Source organism: Jaculus jaculus, chromosome 6 (assembly GCF_020740685.1).
Source record: "Jaculus jaculus isolate mJacJac1 chromosome 6, mJacJac1.mat.Y.cur, whole genome shotgun sequence".
Classification (NCBI taxonomy): Eukaryota; Metazoa; Chordata; class Mammalia; order Rodentia; family Dipodidae; genus Jaculus; species Jaculus jaculus.
The window spans coordinates 152,783,741-152,804,570 of NC_059107.1; the positions used below are offsets into that span (position 1 = coordinate 152,783,741).

General features: G+C 48.2%; 1 protein-coding gene across 1 annotated transcript in view; it reads left to right on the forward strand.

The window, feature by feature from the left end:
* The window catches only part of Isx (intestine specific homeobox), an 83,609-nt gene that overhangs the window by 40,861 nt on the left and 21,918 nt on the right, over positions 1-20,830 (forward strand). Inside the window, exons 3-4 of the mRNA XM_045152262.1 lie at positions 9,339-9,538; positions 9,856-10,207. Of these exons, the coding sequence (XP_045008197.1) occupies positions 9,339-9,538; positions 9,856-10,207 (552 nt within the window). The remainder of the gene's footprint in view (positions 1-9,338; positions 9,539-9,855; positions 10,208-20,830) is intronic.

Consider the following 20,830-nt stretch of genomic DNA (forward strand, 5'->3'; position numbering starts at 1 on the left):
TGTTATTATGTGACTGAAAATTACCTCCCTAAAGATAAGAAAGAAAGGCTAACTGAACACAATTTATATTATTGACTCCTGCAAATCACTTACCATAATTTGTAATGATTTTATCAATTTGTCCATTTATCGTTGATCCCTTTTCTCATCCATAGCTCCATCAAAGCAAGAGCCGTGTTGGTCTTGCTCAGTAAATATCCCCTGTTTATTCTGGCTTGTGACTCATAGTAGGCACCAAATGAATGTCTGGGCCACACACTGGACTCAATTCTTCCTAAGTCCATTGGTGGAGAATTGCCCTTGCATCTTGATACATTCGTTGATGAGGAAATGATTTATAGGGAAATAGTTCCTCCATTCCAGAAAAGTTCATGCAGGACCCTGAAAATCCTCCAGCAATCTTGACATTCTAGTCTTCAAAGATGGTTGTAATTTACTTAAAATGTGTGGTGCTCATAGAGGATTTTGACCATTACATACAACTCACAGCTCAAGCAGACTGCTCGACTAAAGGGTATGAGTCAGCTGTGACTCTGTTTACCAAACCCAGAAGGGTTTTGTTCCCTGTTCTGTCCTTGGTTCTGGGTATTACCACTCTCTTGGAGAGACAAGATCTCATTCACAAGCAAGGGTTTATGGACCTGGAAGATCTTAGAGGGGGGCAGGGGGCACTTGAACAGAATCCAGAGCAAAAAAAAAAAAAGAGCCAGTCAAGTATGATCTCAGATAGATAAGTCAAGGAACCTCAGTTTTCCCAAGAGGCCATTTCAGATTCAGAACTCAAGGACAAATGGTACAAGGGCTGCAGCTCTACTGAGAACTCACCATCCTCTCACCACACCATCACCATGGGGGGTCATCCTCAAGCCGCTGTCTTGGTTCTCTGCACTCATGTTACCTTTCTCAGAGCCCAGGGGCCAGCTTCTACTCAGGATGCTGCAGACAGCATCCCAGACACGCACAGAGGCTCATTGCTGAATATTGTTCTGGAGGAAAGTAGGCTGGGGTGAGAGGTCTCAGCTCTCCACAGACCTCAGCTGTCTGCACACTGATACTTCCTGGGGGCTCTATTAAAACTCAGAAAGTAAAAATAATTCAAGTAGGAGATGCAGAGTGGGTGGGAGCACTGAAGATGGGGCAAGTTAGAATTCTAAATTCTGATTATGACTGTGTCACTGCTTGGTGGGGCTCAGTCCTTCCACGTGTGCAGTGAGCATGGTAGCTTCCATGGTCCCCTGAATCTGTGAGCACTAAGCATGATGATATGAAGGTGTGCCTTAAAAATGGTCCAGCCGCCGGACATGGTGGTGCACGTCTTTAATCCCAGCACTCAGGAGGCAGAGGTAGGAGGATCATCGTGAGTTCAAGGCCACCCTGAGACTACAGAGTTAATTCCAGGACAGCCTGGACCAGAGTGAGAACCTACCTCAAAAAACAAAAAAATAAAAAGGTCCAGCCATGGGCAAATGGAAGGAGTATTACCAGGGGATTCAACAGGGGCAAGCTTGAGAAAGCTGTTTCCTCCCATCTCTGTTTCCATTCTTCCTTTTTTCCACACAACTCAAAAGCAGGCATATAGACCAGTAGAATAAAGGATCCAGAAGAAAACCCACACAGATACAACTATCTTCTTCCTAACAAAGATGCCAACATATCTGCCCAACATGCTCTTCAGCACTTCTCAGGAAACTAGATATCCATGTGTAAAAGAATGAAGCTGGGGCTGGAGGCATTGCTCAGCAATCAAGGCATATGCCTGCAAAAACCTAACAACCTGGGTTTGATTCCCCTGGTAACCACATAAAACTAGATTCAAAGTGGTGCATGCATCTGGACTTCATTTGCAGTGACTGGAGGCCCTTGTATTCTTTCTCTCTCTCTCTCTCTTTCTCTCTCTCTCTCTCTGTCTCTGTCTCTTTCTCTCCTTGAAAATAAATAAATAAATATTTAAAAAAGAATGAAGCTAGATCCATATCTCTCACCCTGCACAAAAACCAATTTCAAATAGACAAGAGACTTTAATGTAAAGCCTGAAAATTTGAAATGACTGTGGGAAAATACTCTTAAGAAATAATCATTGACAGACAGGAATATATGGAATTTAAAAGCCTTTGTACAGCAAACAATTAACACAGTGAAGAAACAGACTACAGAGTGGAAGAAAACCTTGCCAACTATTCATCTGACAGAGGAATACCATGTAGGCTATATAAAGAACTCAAAAATCTAAATCCCAACAGTACAAGTAATCCAATCAATAAAAGAGTAAATTAAGTAAAGAAACAGTTCTCACAAGAAGTACAAATAGCCAATAATTACATGAAAAACTACTCAACATCTTTAGCTAAGCAAATCAAAGTTGCACTGAAAATCCATCTCACCCCAGGCACAAAGATCCCCATCAAGACAACATGGGGCATGGACATGCCTTTAATCCCAGCATTTGGGAGGCAGAACTAGGAGGATAACTGTGAGTTTGAGGCCAGCCTGAGACTACATACTGAATTATACTGAATTCCAGGTTGTCCTGAGCTAGATTAAGACCCTACCCCAGAAAAAAAAAAAAAAAAAGGAAAACAGCAACAAATGCTAGTGAGGATGTGATGGGGAAAAAGAACTTTTATACATTGCCAGTAGGCATATAAATTAATATAGTCACTACAGAAAGGATTATGGAAGTTCCTCAAAAATCTAAAAATTTGGGCAGAGGAGATGGTTCCATTGGTAAAGTGCTTGATGCCCAAGCATAAAGACCTGAGTTCAGATCTCCAATACCCATGTAAAATGCCAGGTGTGGTGGTGTGTGCTTGTTATCCCAGCACTAGAGAGTTGGAAACAGGATAATCCCTGGAGCTTACTGGCTAGCTAGTCTAGGCAAGTCAGTAAACTCTGGGTTCAGCAAGAGATCATATCTCAAAAATAAGGTGGACAACCATTGAGGAAGACATCCAACATTGATCTCTGGCCTCCATACATATGCACTCACAGGTGCACATGCACCCACACACATATGAATATGAATATATACACATACCACACACACACACACACACAATCTACAAATAGGACTACCACATGATCCTGCTATACTATTCTTGAGAATATATCCAACACATAAATGTCAGTATATGATAGAGATGCCTGTGTATCCACTAGTCACAATAGTCAAGACATGGGGTCTATTCACAATAGTCAAGATATGGGGTCAGCCTAGTTGTCCATTAATGGATGACTAGATAAGAAAATGTGGCACATATATATATGCCCAACATGCTCTTCAGCATATATATATCAGAATATAATACAACCTGTAAGAGAATGAAACCTTGTCATTTGCAGAAAAATGTATGGAACTAAGGATCGTCATGTTAATTGAAATAAACCAGACCCAGAAAGGCAAATATCAAGTGTTTTCTCCCAAATGTAGAAGCTATCTTTAAAGTGGAAAGAAGACTATTTCAGGAAAAGGAGGACAGCAGAAGGAAAAGTAACAGGAGAGGGTAATCAGAGGGGTGGATATGATCAAAGTACATTGTATGCATGTATGAAAAATATAATGAAACTTACTGCTTTGTACAAATAATATACACTGATTAAAAGTATACACAGAGCCAGGCGTGGTGGCGCACACCTTTAATCCCAGCACTGGGGATGCAGAGGTAGGAGGATTGCCATGAGTTCAAGGCCACCCTGAAAATGCAGAGTGAATTCCAGGTCAGCTTGAACTAGAGTGAGACCCTACCGCTAAAAAAAAAAAGTATACATAAAGGGCTGGAGAGATGGCTCAGTGGTTACAATGCTTGCCTGCAAAGCCTAATGACCCAGGTCCAATTCCCCAGTACATACATAAAGCTAGATGCACAAAGTGACACCTGCATCTGGAGTTTGATTGCAGTGGCTGATGGCCCTGACATGCCCATTCTCTGTCTGTCTCTTTTCTCTTCTCTTCTCTTCTCTTCTCTTCTCTTCTCTTCTCTTCTCTTCTCTTCTCTTCTCTTCTCTTCTCTCTCTTCTCTCTCTCCCTTTCTCTCTCTCTCTCTCTCTCTCTCTCCCCTTGTGAATAAATATTTCTAAAGTATACATTGAAACAGGATTTTCAATTCTTGGAAACCTCTGGGTGAAATTTAAATGTTCTTACTACAAAAAAAAAGAAAAGAAGTAAATGAGAAAATAGTTCAAGCCATTGGTTCAATTTAGCCACTCCACAATGTATACTTTGTAACGTCTTGCTGTACACCATATATTCAATGTTGATTTTTTTAACTTAAATTAAATTTTAAAATGTAATTTGAAAGCTGTAATAGGCAGTGCACTGGGGCTACGAGAAGCAGACATGACCGTGACGTGACTGCTGCATCTGAACTTGCCCAGAGGCCCCTGTGCCTGGGAGTCAGCCAGGCCCCTCGCTTAAGCCTCTGAATGGTGAGAGTCTGGTCACTCAGAGCTCAGGCTGAGGCATCGTCCCTCCCAGACACACAGACCCAAAGTCACCCAGCCTGTCACTTGGCCTCATCTTACTGGAATTCCCATGCTTTCCTCTACCTGCAATTCAGTAGATGGGAGAAAGCACTGCCCATTACAGTACCCGTGGGCTATGTGGTAAAACTCACCTCCAAAGAGCGAAGGTCCTTCTGCCTCTGCTGGTCACTCTGCCACTCATCCCTCGGCCATGTTTTACTTGTGACGTGACCTCTACTAAAGTGAATTCAAACAGGCCGCGCCTGAGACGCCCTAAGCGCACAAAGCTGGGAGGCCTCGCAGGAGACCTTAACCTGCTTGACTGGTAAAGAGCCAAACTAAGCTTGAGTTATTTCTTATAACTGTCCATAATAAACAAAAGACAGGGGCCTGGAGAGATGACTTAGTTGTGAAAGTGTTTGCCTGCAAAGCCAAAGGACCTTGGTTCAATTCCTGAGAACCCACGTAAGCCAGTGCACAGTGGGGGGGGGGGCGCATGTGTCTAGAGTTCGTTCACAGTGGTTGGAGGCCCTGATGTGCCTATTCTCTCTCTCCCTCTCTCAAATAAATAAATAAAAATAAAGTTTTTTTCAAAATAAGCAAAACCAAAAAAAAAAAAATTAAGACAAGACAGGCCCAAAAGAAGCAACTAACAAATGTTGTCATATAACCCTGGGCTTCCTAGGAGAATAAACAAAAGACAACTCTGTAATGTAACCAGTCAGTATCACACGGCTTCCATGCACCCCTCACAATGCCTTTGCAGAGCCCTGCCCGTTTTGGGTTTGCAGTTATCCAACTCATGAACTACTGTTGGTGTCAATTCTTTGCAGTTCCTCTGTGCCTCCGTTTACCCTTCAATATCATGAATGGAAATGGCATGGGGCACTTATTTCTTTCTTGGTTACAGTCCTGCTATCTTCAACGCCGCCTCCCTGAGAGCAGAGGCCCTGCCTGTTTTGACTGCAGCTCTCTCTCCTGCACTGACTTCACTATCTGGCACATCCCAGTGGGTGATAAAAATGTTGTCAGGGATTTGGAAGATGGCTCAACATGTAAGGACACTAAGCCACTTAAGCATGAGGGACTAAGAGGGCCGGAGGTTGCTCAAGTTCGACTCCTCAGCACCCACATTGAAAGGCTGGTGGGTACATAAATAAACAGATAGCTCTGACCTACCTCTCTGGCTGGTCTTCGTAGGCCTCTCTTCAAAACCTCCTTACGTGGGCTGGAGAGATGGCTCAGCATTTAAAGGCACTTGCTTTCAAAGCCTGAGGATTTGAGTTTGACTCCACATAAAGCCAGATACACAAATTGGCACACGTGTTGGCAGTTTGTTTGTGATGGCACTAGGCCCCTAGTGTGCCCATTCTCATTCGCTCTCTCTCCTTGCAAATAAATTTAATAAATAATTAAAAAAAAAAAAACTCCTTAGGGGCTGGAGAGATGGGTTAGCAGTTAAGGCGTTTGCCTGCAAAGCAAAAGGATTCTGGTTTGATTCTCCAGGACCTACGTAAGCCAGATGCACAAGGGGGTGCGTGTACCTGGAGTTTGTTTGCAGTGACTAGAGGCCCTGGAGCACCCATTTTCTCCCTCTCTCTCTCTCTCTCTCTCTCTCTCTGTCTGTCTCTTCTCTCTAACTCTTGTATATTAGTTATCTTTTTCTTCCTTTTCTTAGTGGGCCCTGACCTGTAACTCCCAGTACCAGCATGGGGCTATCATCCACAATGAGCTTTTGATCAGAGAGACATACAAGGTTTCCTAACAGAAAGACAGATTTCTGTCCAAGTACTTGATGACCCACTGAAGGTTAGTGGTAAGACCCTACTGCTAAAGACACCATATGCATTTGACACGTAAAATGGAATGGCATGGCTGGAAGCTGGAAGAGAGTCAGTCCCCAGACAGTCAGCGCATCTAGTGCCAGAAGGTGCTACATGGGTGACTGGGGGAAAATGACCAATATCTGTCCAAGCAACTCATGGTCTAACCTACTTAGCAGCAAATCACCTGTTGTGATGCCCAGACAAGTGCAATAGTGGCACACAGCCCTGGTGGGGAACCAACTGCTCTTGATTTGGCTAACTGATCCCCTCAGTGGTATGGGACCCATTGCTGGAGCTAGGAAACAAGTCAGAACCATATCTAAACATAAGTCCGCTCTCCATTATCAAGCTACCATCAATCGTGGGCTACAAGAGGGCCTACACCTATTAAATTCTCTATAAGAAAAAGTAAGGGCTCTCTCATTTGTCCTGGTGCTAACTTACTCTCCATTGGAGAATCTGCTTCTCTCTTTCAGATAGATGTGGATCCTAAGGAGAGAGCCACCCCATCATACCTCAAAAGGGCCCCGGTTGAAACTAAGAAAAATTGGCAAAACAAGCAAGGGTGCTGTTTTCCTGGTGAACCAGATACCAGCACAAGGGGGAAGGAGACCAACACAGAGAAAAATCAACTCCTACCAAATCAGAGAGCCAGAGACCCAGAGGCCCCCAACACCTCATCATCACTAGCAGACCTAAAACGAACCCAACATGGCTCAGGGAAATCTTGCAGAAGAGGGGACGGAAAGAATATCAGAGCCACATGTTGGGTCATAATATTCAGAGACATTTATCCTACCCATAACTGTAGGCTAACTCCACAATGCATGGCCCATATACCTCAACAAAGAGGGGTCAAGGGGAGGGGCTAGGTCATGGATAAGCCTAATAATGGTACCAAACTGACTGTATTTGCTGAATACAAAACTAATTAATTTAAAAAAAGAAGAGGGTTAGAGGGCTGGAGAAATGGCTTAGCGGTTAAGCACTTGCTTGTGAAACCTGAGGAGCTGGGTTCAAGGCTCGATTCCCTAGGACCCATGTGAGCCAGATGCACAAGGGGGTGCATGCATCCGGAGTTCGTTTGCAGTGGCTGGAGGTCCTGGAGTGCCCATTCTCTCTCTCTCTCTCTCTCTCTCTCTCTCTCTCTCTCTACATATATATATATATATATATATATATATATATATATATATATGTCTGCCTCTTTCTCTCTCTGTCACTCTCAAATAAATAAATAAAAATAAACAAAAAGAAAAAAAAAGCAGGTTGGAACAGGTAGACTCTTCAAATGACAGCCAAGTGGGAAGACACAGTGTCCGAGCTGGCTTTATACCAGCACCTTCTCTTGATTGGCTGTGCAGCCTTACGCCAGATACCCCACCTCTCTGGGTGCGTCTCTGTGAAATGGTATTATTGACACCTAACTGACAAGGTTATCCAGTGGGATAAGGGACCAGTAAATGTGCCACCCTTGGCACAAGGCCAGGCATGTAAGCAAATGCTCCTCGCCTCTTTTTACCCTTTCCACCTCGCCCTGACAACCACTAAGACTCCATTGCCAGAAGACCATCCGCAATCCTGACCACCCACGTGTGGAGGAGCTCTCAGAGCTTTCTCTGCCCCAGGTGAAAACAAACTTGCCCTCCCGAGCAGCAAGTCCTCTGGCCAATCAACACTGGGGCCAGCTTCTATGGGACTGTGCCCCTGGCCGCCGTAAGGATCACCAAGCCAGTTGGTAGGCAGGTGAATTTCCTCCTGGCGGTAAGGAAAACACCGCTGTCCCTCTGCAGCTGTCCCGGGCAGCGCCGTGAGTCATCTGGCCATGGGCTAGAAGCCAGCCTCCCATAAACCACTTCCGCTTCTGACTCATTAAAACTCCCCTTTGCTCTCTGCCCTCCCTCGGAGGCCCCAGTCCAGAGTTGTTCTCCTTGCAGCTCAGAAGGGTCCCTCCCCCCACTCCATCAGATTGTACCACGAGTGAGCCTAGGTGTTCTGAGATCTCAGGGTTCACTTGTTATGGCCACAGAACCTTGCGTCTCCCAGACACCTTCCCAGGGGGCTCTGATCCTAAAACAGGGCCATTTTACCTGTCCCCTATCTCAGAGGAGCTCCCCTCCCTTAACTGGTCCTCCTTAGAAAGTAATTGGCCTTCCCCACCACCACCTCCCTCTGTGAGGAAGTCTCCATCTTTACCCCCAACTTTACATTCGTGGTCTCTGCTAGGGTGCCCTTCATGCTCCGTGTGGCTAATGGGGCACCCTGGAGCTGCCCAGGGAAGCTGGGATCTCACCTTCCCTCACATCCACTATACCTGCTTGGGCTGGGCCTCAGTTTCCCTACATGTACCATAAGGATCTTAGAATGACTCTCTACTCTGACGTTTGCAAGCCTCAGAGCACACATCTGAAAGGGACCCCCTTCCCCCGATGGCAATCCCTCACCCACCACCCCTGGCCTGGCCTCTAGCCTCTGTGAGTCCCATAATCCCACTGCCATCAACAACTGTATAAACACATTCAAGTGGTCTTGGCCGTTCTGCCTCCACCTTCCATTCTCCTGCTCCTTCGGGCCATTTCTCCAGCACTATGCCTCCCAGGGAAATCCCAGCTCTGCCCTCAGATCCCCAATGCCTCTGGCCCCTCTCCGCTCCGCACCTGCACCCCAGCCCTCCTCCGGAGGTGGAGAGTTGCTTCCCTTATCAGCCTGTTTACTGCCCCCTTCTCCTTGGTTACACAGTCACTTGAGCAGAATTCCTGGCAAGGACAGAGCAGTAACTGTCAGATCCCAGCCAAGGGTTTACTGGGCAGAGAGAAAGGGTCCTGGGTGTTCTCTCAGGCAAGGACTGAGCAAGCAGGGAAGAAGAAGAAAAGCCAACCAAAGAAAAAGGAAGAACAAAAAAGGAACCCTGGCAGGTGGAGAAAGAGTTGGGCTCGTGATATGATATTAGAAAGAGGAGAGAAGACAGCAGCCAGAGCCAGCCTGAAAATACTGGAAAGAACCCACAGAGGACACGGGTGTGACCCAACGGCACCCTTCGATCTCCCCCTGCAGAACGGCAGAGGGGCCGGTGTTCCAGAAGGCGTGTTCTGGAGTGTGGAGGAAAACCCAAGGAAGTCCAGAAGGGCCTCTGGGAAGAGCTCCTCAAGCCACAGGGTGACCAGGCATTGACTTATCCACCGCAAGCCCATAGGGGGCACCCCAACCTTCCAGGGGCTGTCCAGGTCCAGCAGGAAGAGCCACAAAGGGCAAAGGTGGGCATACGGCCTCCAGATCTCCCTGGCTGGTGACCTCGTCCTGTGGCCCTACTTGTCTTCTCTCGATGTCCCTGACCAGTGACCTTGGAGAACCTTAGTGAGTAGGACAGCCACTCCCTCCAGGAGGACCTTCTTCTGGAAGATGGCACCCACTTGGCAATGAAGTCGGGTTAGTTGCGGCTGAAAGTCTGAAGACCCAGCACCAGCACCCACCAGGTCCTCTGCTGGGAGCTGCCTTCTCAGACTCAGGGGCCCTGCGTGGTCCATGGAAGTCGCTGTGTCCACAGAACCATACAGGGACAACCTGACATCAGGCTCCCTGTTCTCTTCGGTGTGCCCGCTGGGTCCCCACAGGCTCTGGGGAGGAAGCACGCTCTCTGTTGGCATCTCTCTGGGCACACACAGAGTCCTCCTCTTCCTCCTCGCTGCGGCCCACACGGCATACCACGGCAGGCCCTGCACTGTGCAGGGGCATGGAGAGGAAGGACTCGGGGTGCTGTGAGGCCCCAAAGAAGCTGAGCCTGTCCTTTTCCATCGAGGCGATCCTGAAGAGGCCCCCTGAGAGGAGAGGTGAGCGCAGACCTCAGCGCGCAGGGGGAGAGGACCCAGGGCAAACAGCAGCTGCCGGCTCCAAGCCGGAGAGGCGGGCCCAGGATCAGCCCCAAGGTAAGTAACTTCTACCAGTTCTCTCTGTTTCCTGCGCTCCAAGGCTCTGCTGGGCTCAGACAAAGATAGCTCTTGGTCTTTATCAATGGGATAAATGGGCTCTAGAATCCAAAGGGTACTGTGGTTTCTGGGTGCAAAACTCTCACCAGCTCAGTCCATGGCAAAAATGCTGGGACTCAAAAGTTGTTCTTGTGACCAGGCCACAGCTGAGAATGACAGTCACCATTCATTCTGCCTGCTGAGACAGTGGGCACAGACCGTTAGGTTTGGTTAAAAAAAAGGGGGGGGGGGAAGCCTGGTGTGGTGGCGCACGCCTTTAATCCCAGCACTCAGGAGGCAGAGGTAGGAGGATCGCCATGAGTTCGAGGCCACCCTGAGACTCCATAGTGAATTCCAGGTCAGCCTGGGCTACAGTGAGACCCTACCTCGAAAAAAAAAGGGAAAAAAATCTATGAAAGAGGAAAGACGTGACAATATTCCCACCTCTCATAGCCAGGAGCTAAGATGCAAGCTCGTGGCCTGACTCTGGTGATATTCCCGAACCTTGCTTCTAACACATTCTTCTCCTCTCAAGCTGAGCTCGGCCCACACAGTTTCCAATGGCTGAAGTTTTGGCCAGAGCCTGCTCTCTCTGACTCCGCTCCCAAAGCCAGTGGCCACCCCAAGGCACACCCTTAAACAAGCAACTAGATAGACCTCAGATCTTCTTTGCAGCGGGCAGCCAGGTGCAGCAGCTAACACCTCCCCCCTCCACTGTAGGCGTTCCTTAGGGAGGAAGGGGGTCTTCACTCTGCCCTGGCCTGTTGTGTGACCCCAGGAATTTCTCTGTCCACTCTGGCCTCAGCTTTATCTTCTGTGAAACAGCTTGGGGAAGAGAAGCAGACATAATTAATATCGGTGTCCTCGAAGCCCCCAGTACCACTGAAGTGGTGGGGTGCAAGGGTTTGGGGTTCCCCAGCTCCTTTACCTCCTCTTTCATAGAAGGAAATTCGGAACAGGGATCTCAGGGGCCCTTGGCATCATCACCTCCCTCACCCAGGATCCCTGCCCCCAGCCAAGTCTCGTGCAGACGGTGCTGATGGGAACCGCGCTCAGCTGCAAACAGAGGGAAGGTCCCTGAGGCTAAGGCTCTGTGAACCGCAGCAGCAGAGGAACTGACTGGTTCTGTGTAGCTGAGCCTATCAATAGAAAAGGGCCTCGGGCTTGACTTTTAGAAGTTCATTAATATCTTCCAGTCCACTGAGGACTCTCAGAAGCCGTCTCACTGGGCTCTAACCTGGGTCTCTCCTGCTGCAGCTATGGAAATGCATAACTATTCTCCACATCACAAAGAAGGGGGGGGGGTCTGGTCTTTCCCACCAGCACAGTTCTCCCTAAACACACACATACACACACACCCTAGCAATGTTGATAGGAAAGAAAAGGCAACTCTCTCTAAGCCTCCACTGAAGATTCTGGCATATTCCATGTGTCCTTCTAGACCCAGAACAGACCCCAGAAAGTTCTGGCAAAAGTAACAAGTGCCAGCATTGGAGGATTCCCTGTGGCTTTTGTGTTCAGAGTCTCATCTCATGGTCATGTGTGGGAACCCCACTTTGTAGAAGATGAAACCCAGAGGATAAAACACCCCCCCACACACAAGAACCAAGTGAGAGGTCAGCTCTAGAACTGGGGCCTAGTGTCCTGAGGCCATTCACTGGAGGTTGTTCTTGTCCCCAGTAAAAACCCATACGGGCCACCTGCTGGAATTCAGCATTCCTGAAGCTGGGGACAGGGCCTGCTGGGTCTGTGGGGACACAGGCGAAGGGTGTGTTTGTCAACAGTTCTGTTGCTGCTTCTGCGCTCACCTCCTACGATGTGAGAAGGTGCTATTCATGCAGGTGTGGTCAGGATAGGAGGCTTTCTTTTAAAATGCGTGTATGTATTTAAGCAGCACAAAGAGTCCATATGGGGCAATGCAGAGCAAACGCTGGCGTGCATGGAGTGCTACTATGTCAGCAAGTACAAAGGTAGCCTGCGGAAAATGCTAGAGTTTGTATGACGTGTCAGGTGGGGAGGGGAGGGACTCGAGAAAACTGACCTCTAGGTTCAGACAGGGCACCAAGTCACAAGAGACCCTTAGGAAAGTCACTTCCCCTCTCCGGGCCTCAGTTTCCCAAATATGGCATGAAAGAGCAGAGCTGGAACCTTCCTAAGGTTCCTCCCAACTTTGACAAGCCTTGGATGACTGAACAACAAAAGTCTTCCTCCCTACTGAAAGGACTCTCCTAATGCCAGGCAGGGCAGGAGTAAGGTGTCTGGATGGCAGACCCTGTAACCTACCCTTGCCCCCACTTTGCCCTCACAGGAGTCCAGTGTGTGCTGTTCCCTGCCCTCTGTCCCTCCTCATGGTCAGGACCCCACTGGAGGGACAAGAGGACTGTGAACGGTGGCAATCCCACACCAGCAGCAATGTTTAAGTGTTACAAGGCTCCGTGGAGATACCCCTTCTGCTGTGGTTGAATGTGAATCATTCCCCCACAGGTCCATGTTCTGAACTCTGTTTCCCAGCTGCTGACACTGGTTTGGAAGGCTGTGGAACCCTTAGGAGGCGAGGGAGGCCCGGCTGGTACAAAAGTACCACAGTAGGAGCATGGGCTTTGAAGGTCCTGACTGGGCCCTGGCTCCTCCCTCATCCTGCTTCCTGATCCCCCGTGACATGAACAGCCTTCTCCTCGTAACTGAGCTGCTCTGCCAAACCTTCCCCGCCATGATGGGCTGAAGTCCTCTGACCATGGAACCAAGTACTTGGGACCTCCTCCTGTGAGGCATTTCTGTCAACTACTATGATTTGATCGCTCACAAGTAGCTAATACACCCCCCCCCAAGGCATTCAGGGAACTTATATTCAATGTGGCATTTCAAGTCCCATATCCAGGACTGACATTACTGACATAGGCTGGGCTAGGAATCTCTACTAAGAAGCCCTCCCATGATTCTGACTTTGGTGGTCCAAGGTCACTTTTCAAAGAGGCTGGAGCTCAGGAAGGTAAAGCGTCATAGAGCCAGTGCAGGGGCCAGGCCAGTTATCCAATTCCCCAGGCTAATCGAGGGTGCTACCCACCTTGAGTTTCATAGCAGTTTCATTCCCATGGGAACCTTCGTGACAGATGGGTTGGACCCACTCAGATCTCAAATCACTGAGAACACCCAAGGTGTTAAGCCAACTCCTGCTCTCTCCACTTAGGAGGAGCCAGGCCCCAGAAACGCAGAGAACCTCCCAAGTCAAGGGAGAGCCGGTCAGGAAGAAGCCTCTTTCTGTACTACAAGCTCAGACCCCTGGAAAGGAAGAGGTCATCTCTGTGTCTCTCCCACTGATGACCCCAAGGGGAAGGGGAGAGGGGACAGGCACAGAAGATCACGCAGGAGGGCGTACCTACCTGAGGAACTCCATGATTCCCTCGCCTGCTCACGAGCCATTCATTTATTCCCTTCAGTACAGAATTGCTGAGTGACTACATCGGGCAAGCGAGGGGCTGGGGGTACGAAGGTGAACAAAACCAGGGGCAGTGGCCACCCACCAGCAGCAGCAGGCTGAGGTCAGCTGCTCAGAGTCCTAAGCAAAGCCACCTGGAGGCAGTCCTGACTTCTGCCCGTCTTGTCGGGTAGAGCTAGTTTGGGGCACAGAGGTATTCTGGGTACTGGAGGGATGTCCTCGAGCAAGGATCAACCAAGTTTTTCCACAAAGGGCCAGATGATAAGCTTAAGCCTGGATGACCAGGTGGTCTTTGTCACAACTACTCTACCATGAAGGTTCAAAAACATCTATAAAGGATGTGCAAAGAAACAGGCATGTCTGTATTCTATTTAATTTTTTTTTTAAAAAAGCAGGCAGCGGGTTGGGTTTGGCCCTTGTGTTGCAGATTCTCAACTCCTGCCCCTAACCCGTTAGCGTGGAGCTCAAGGTCCTTCACCAAGGCAACCTTCGGATCCCTACGCCTCGCCCATCACTCCCAGGCCCCGATATCTGCCCCCAACGTGCCCAGAACTACTCTCTGACTTCAGACCTTTCCCCCCTTCAAATGCCTCACATTTTTACTGTTCCAATGCCATGCCTCCTTCCAACCTCCTTTCGTCTCTTCTTTCCTTCCTTCTTCCTCCCACAGCTCACCACAATGCAAATGTCTTAAAATGCAGAAATTGGAGGCTGGAGAGGTGGCTCAGCAGTTAAGGCACTTGCCTGCAGAGCCTAATGACTCGTGTTCAATTCCCCAGTACCCACACAAAGCCAGATACACAGTATCATATGCATCTAGAATTCATTTGCAGGGGGCTGAAGGCCCCAGCATATCAATTCTTTCTCTTTCTCGCTCTCTCTCTCTCTCTCTCTCTCTCCTTGCAAATAAAAATTTTAAACACAGAAATCAGGGCTGGAGGGATGACTTCACAGTTAAGGTGTTTGCCTGCAAAGCCAAAGGACCCAGCTTCGATTCCCCAGGACCCACGTTAGCCAGATACACAAGGTGGCACATGCGTCTGGAGTTCGTTTTCAGTGGCTGGAGGCCCTGGTGTGCCCATTTTCTCTCTCTTTCTCTCTCTCTCTCTAATAAATAAATAAAATATTTTTAAAAGAAACACAGAAATCAGGGCCAGGGAGATGTCTGAGTAGGTAAAGTGTTTGTGACCCAAGCTTGAGGACCAGAGCTCACATTTCTAGCAGCCACATAAACGCCAGGGCTACAGCCTGTGCCTAAAACCCAGGAACTGGGGGACCAGAGACAGACCATCGTAAGACTTGCTGGCTAGCTACTCTGGCCCCGTCTGGGAGCTCTAGGTTCACTGAGAGACCTTCTCTCAAAACTATAAGGTGGTAAGCTGGGCGTGGTGGCACATGCCTTTAATCCCAGCACTTGGGAGGCAGAGGTAGGAGGATCGCCGTGAGTGCAAGGCCACCCTGAGACTCCATAGTGAGTTCCAGATCAGCCTGGGCTACAGTAAAACCGTACCTCAAAAAAAAATGAAAAAAAAATAATAATAAGGTAGAGAACAACTGAGGAAGATACTTGACATCAGCCTCTGGCCGCACACACACGCACACGTGTGCACACATGCCCACACATATGTGCATACACACACAATACAGACATGCATATAAACATGCTTATATATCACGCACACACATACACACCAAAAAAAAAAAAAAGACAAGAATTTATTCTCAGTTCTGGAGGTAGGAAGTCTGAGATGAGGTGTGGGCAGGTCAAAAGCGGTTCCTCCTCAGAGCTCTACAGGAAAGCCCATCACACCTCCCTCCTGAATGGTGGCTCCAGCAAGCCTGAGCCCTCCCTGGTCCAACCCTGCTCCATCCCACACCCGTTTCCCCTCTGCCTGTGCGTGCTAAAGCTTTCATTCCCTTCTGACGAACACCAGTCAAGGCTCGCCCTAACTCCAGGGTGATCTCACTTGAGAGCCTTAGCTTAATTATATCTACACAAACCCTAATTCCAAATAAAGCCACATTCACCATGACCAGGAAGATCCACTTGCACATATCTTTTTTTTTTGGGTGGAGGCAGTATTCCACCTATTGTACCTCTCTTGCTTCTTGGCCATCCTGCATTTTACCCTTCCTCCTTCCCCTTCTCCTCTCTCCTCTTTTCCCTTCTGTCTTCTCTCCTCTGCCTGCGCCCCATCATCATAGCCTCCTCCTGCCCCTCCCCTGCCTGGCTAGGATCAAAGACAGCTGCTGTACTGTGGGCATCCGGAGTTGGAGTCCTGGCTCAGGGCTCTGGCCCAGGAGCACAATGTCTCTCATCGCTTTGTGACGATTGGCTCTGGCTGTATGGCAGTTGCACCCAGGGCTCCCATCAAAGCCAACAGCAGCAGGGCAGAAGGATGCTGCATCCATTACTATCGAACACCTGTAACAGTATGCCGCGAGGCTGCACCTCCCAGAGCTTCCACAACCTCCCAAAATAGCACTTTCGGGTGGGGACCAAGGATTCGAAACATTTGCAGTGGGGGACATTTCATGTTCAAACTATGAAGGATGTGCCGCCAAATTGTCTCCCTCCCTTCTCTCATGCCCGCCACCAGAGCCCCAGACTAAGCTGGCCGTGGAGGGCTCCCGTACGGTGCTCAGGCTCGTCTGCGGCCAGCTTTAGAAAGGAGAACGCAGCTCACTTCTGGACGTTACAGAAAGTGTGACTGTGTCACTGTGGGTTCTAGAAACACCAACCCAAAGGAAAGGACCGGAGCACAGTTCATTGACTGGGGCTGCGTGAGGAACGCCAGCAGGGAAACAGTGATGTCAGCCAAGGGAGGAAGGGATGGCCCCGTGGCTGACTAAATCTGACCCCTTGGGGAGAGGGACAAAAATACAGTTTCACAAGTGCATGCCGTCCTGGCCCACGGAGACAATCCTACCAGCAGGAAGTGGACCCAGCACTGAGGGGGTCAAGGGGACACAAGCAAAGCACTGGCAACATCTGCTTGTAATCCCAGGAGCCAGCACACAGCTAGGAGAAACATGACTGGGCAGAGGAGGGCACTGGGTGTGACTGTCAGTTAAATTTGATTTATCTGTTGTGTTCTCTATGCGAGCATTAACAAACAGCTCCTGGGCAGCTTCGGAGTTCCAGGCATAGCTACTGTCCAACAAATCATCCCAAGCTTAGAGGTTTAAAATAACAATAAATATTTAGGCTGTCACTCAGTCTGCATGCATGGAGAATTTGGAAGCCACTCGTCCGGGTCAGGGTCCCTCCCGAAGTTGTGGTCAAGATGTTGTTTGCAGCTGCATCTGTCAAGATGGCTCACGCACGTGGCTGGCATGTGGTATCAGCCCTTGTTGGAGGCCTCACTTCCTCCACGGGAGGAGGTCTCCACTGCTTGAGTGTCCTCAGAATGGCAGGTGGCCTCTTTCAGCCTGAGCCATCCAAGAGGCACAGTCAGGTCAGGCTACGCCCTTTCATAGCCTGGCCTCAGAAGTCACAGGGCATCACTTGCCCTGCCTTCCATTCATCAGAAAGTGGTCACCAAGTTGGGTCCACACAGGAGAAAATGATTTGAAAAAGGAGGCGTGTCAAAGAATCTGCAACCCCATTTTACAGCCGCCGCAGGCAGTGAGTTGGGGTTAGGGGGATAGTCAACAGCAAATACACGAATGAACGCTCACTTTACCTAGCCTACAGCCTGGCAGGGGAAACAAACACCTGTCAGCCAGAAACAAAGGTGCCACTAAATCCCGGCAGGTGCTGAGAAAACACTAACAAGGGACTCTCAGGGCCTATCCCAGGGAGGTTTGGTCTGTCTTGGAGGTTAACGAAAGTGTCTAAGCTCTCCACCACAGCACAAAGCACCTCAGATAATCCACTGAGGGAGTAAAAGGTATATATCTTGGCTCATGGTTTCATGGGCTTCAAGCCATAATCAGTCAGATCATTGGTTTGGGCCCAGACCATGGCACAGAGCAAATCACGCTCCTAGTGGCCAGGAAGCGAAATTGCAGGAGGAAGATGCTATGTTCTTCCTGTCATCTTCAGGGGTTCATGCCCAATGACCTAAAGATTTCCTACTAGATCCCACTTCTTTAAAGTCCAGAACATGTAATAAAAAAAAAAATTTTTTTTTAAAGTCCAGAACTTGGGCTGGAGAGATGGCTTAGTGGTTAAGGCACTTGCCTGCAAAGCCTAAAGACCCATGTTTGATTCCCCAGGAGCCATGCAAGCTAGATGAATAGGTGGTGCATGCTCTGAAGTTTGTTTGCAGTGGCTGGAGGCCCTGGTATGCCCATTCTCTCCCCACCCCCCTCTCTCTCTCTCTCTCATAAATAAATAAAAATAGATTTTATTTTTATTCCAGAACTTGGGCTGGGGAGATGGGTAATGGTGCTTACTTGCAAAGCCTGATGGCCCAGGTTTGAACCCCATGACCCACATAAATCCAGAAGCAACTGGGCGTGATGGTGCATGCTTTTAATCCCAGCACTTGGGAGGCAGAGGTAGGAGGATCACCATGAGTTCGAGGCCACCCTGAGACTACATAGTGAGTTCTAGGTCAGCCTGGGCTAGAGCAAGACCCTACCTCAAAAAACCAAAAAAAAAAAAAAAAAGTCAGAAGCATCTAGAGTTCATTTGCAGTGTCAAGAGGCCCTAGCAGACCCATATTCATATTTTCTCTCTCTTTTTCCTTCTTTCTCCCTCTCTCCCTTCATCCCTCTCTGTTTTTCTCTCTCTCTCTCTCTCTCAAATAACTATCGTTTTTAATTTCATAACTTTTCAATAGTAGTATGAGCTAGGGACCACGCTTTCACTCAATGAGCTTTTGGGGGTTTTTCCAGACCAAAACTCTAGGTTTCCTAGAGTAGGTAATGGCTGACTTGTAATCTCTAAATTGAGTAAGAGGAAAGAGGACGGCTTCCCAGGCGCTACTTACTGGTAGACAGGATGTTCTAGGATACAAGATACAGCCTAAGAACTGGAAAAGGGTCAGACCACCATGGGCCTTTGAAGACCAGCAGGTAGAGTATTTTTGTTTTGTATTCCAACAGGAATGAGGAACCATCTTGGAATTTAATGCAGGAAAATGTATAATGATTAATACCAATGAGGACTCTTTGATTCCAGTTAACACACATTGCCTTGGGGGAACTAAAATGGAGATGAAAATGTAGAGCCTTGGAGAAAAATAGGCTTCTAAACAGAGCCCTGGGAAGGGCAGGGCTAGAGGCCAGCTTCCTTCACACTGGAAGTTCAACTAGTAACGCCATCTGGCCTGTAAGGACATTTCTATCCACCACTGGCCTCTGCATCATGGCCAGTGGCTCTTCCAACTGGCTTCTCACTAGCTGTGAGAGTGACATCACCCTTCACTGACTGTCCTAAAGCTCTCTCAAGTCCTAAGTCCAACAGCCCCAAAGGAGTGTGACCCACTGTGGCTGGTGATCTGAACAGTCAGGTGAGGCCAGGGAAGGGCATGTCCCTGGCACAGTCCAGAGTCTCTTGTTGATTCCCTCCCACCACACTGTTCCATCCTGGGATGAGGGCTTCTTGCTGCAAGACCCTTATGACTCTGCAAAGTCGCCTGTAGTCTCCTTATAATGAACCTTCTAGTTTCTAGTTTTTTAACCAATGCTGCGTCCCTATGAGCGTCCATCCAAACACTCCTTGAAAAGAGGCAGCTGTTAGTCACTTGTTGCCCAGAAATGGCTCTTCCCTCAGTCTTCAGGGTCCTGGGACTTTAGATATCTCTAACCAGGACACACTGCATAGCCAGGGCCAGCCGTCTGTATTTATTTCAATAGAGAGAATAGTTACATTCTCCCAGTTGTTGGCAGGAAGGGTAACTAAACACAGATTCCTCCAAGTTCTAATGTTCTTCCCGTCTTTCACCTTAAAACGCCCTCTGTGTATGCAACAATTTGTGTTGTCCAGTTGTTCCCCCGTAAGTCACAAGCACAGACTGGAGAAGGCCCAAGATGTGCGAGTGTTGGGACATCTGAAAGAAACGTGCAAATGTACATGTGCGTATAAGCTCTCAGCAATGAAAAGAATTTTCACTGTTCACCCACATAAAACCAGATGCAGGGCTGGAGAAGATGGCTTAGTGGTTAAAGTGTTTGCCTGCAAAGCCAAAGGACCCTGGTTAGATTCATCAGGACCCGTGTAAGCCAGATGCGCAAGGAGGCACATGCATCTGGAGTTTGTTTGCAGTGACTGGAGGCCCTGGGATGCCCATCTCCCCTCTCTCTCTCTCTCTCTCTCTCTCTTTCTCCCCTCCCTCTTCCTCTCCCTCTTTCTCTCTCTCTCTCTTTTTCTCTCTACCTCTTCTCTCTCACGCAAATAAATAAATAAAGTATATTTTTAAAAAACAGATGCACATTTTTGCTATTGAGTTTTCAGTGTTCCATATAAATTCTGGGTGTCAAATCCTTATCAGATGTACAAGATATAAACATTTTCTGTCAGAATGTCTTCTTTGCTCTTCATTCTATTCATGTGTCATTTGCTATGGAGAAAAATTTCAGTTTAGTACAATGAGATTAGCTTATTTTTTGTTTTCATTTTCTATAATTAAAACACATATACTTTCAGAAAAAAAAAAAACAGATGCACAAAGAAGCACATGTGTAGAGTTTGTTTTTAGTGCAGGAGGCCCTGATGTGCCCTCCCCCTTCGGAAACAAATAAATAAAAATTAAAAGAATTTTCACTATTGAACTATGACAGCACATGAAATTAATTTCTTGCTCTACTGTCCCAATAATCTGCACCTGTACTTGGTGATTTAGCCTCATCAGACTGAAAAATGTCCTGAGAGTCACGTTGCCATGATACAGTCCAGTGTGCAAAGTTTAACAATATACATCAGAATGAGAGGAGCGGTCATGAACTGTGCCATGAGGTGGGCTCCAGGGAGGAAATGGCATTTGAGACGGTGCCAGGTCAGGCGGAGAGAACCCGATGTAGCAGCCTCAGGAATAGAAAGAAATATTGCTCTCAAGAAACAACATTCAGTGTAGCCATAGTCTAAATATAGTGAGCCAAAGCCACAGGCCACAGACACGTTAAGGTAGACTGAAGGTCAAGCCCGCCCAGCCAGGACCTCCGGCCTTATGTATGAATTTGAGCATTCTTAAACCTGT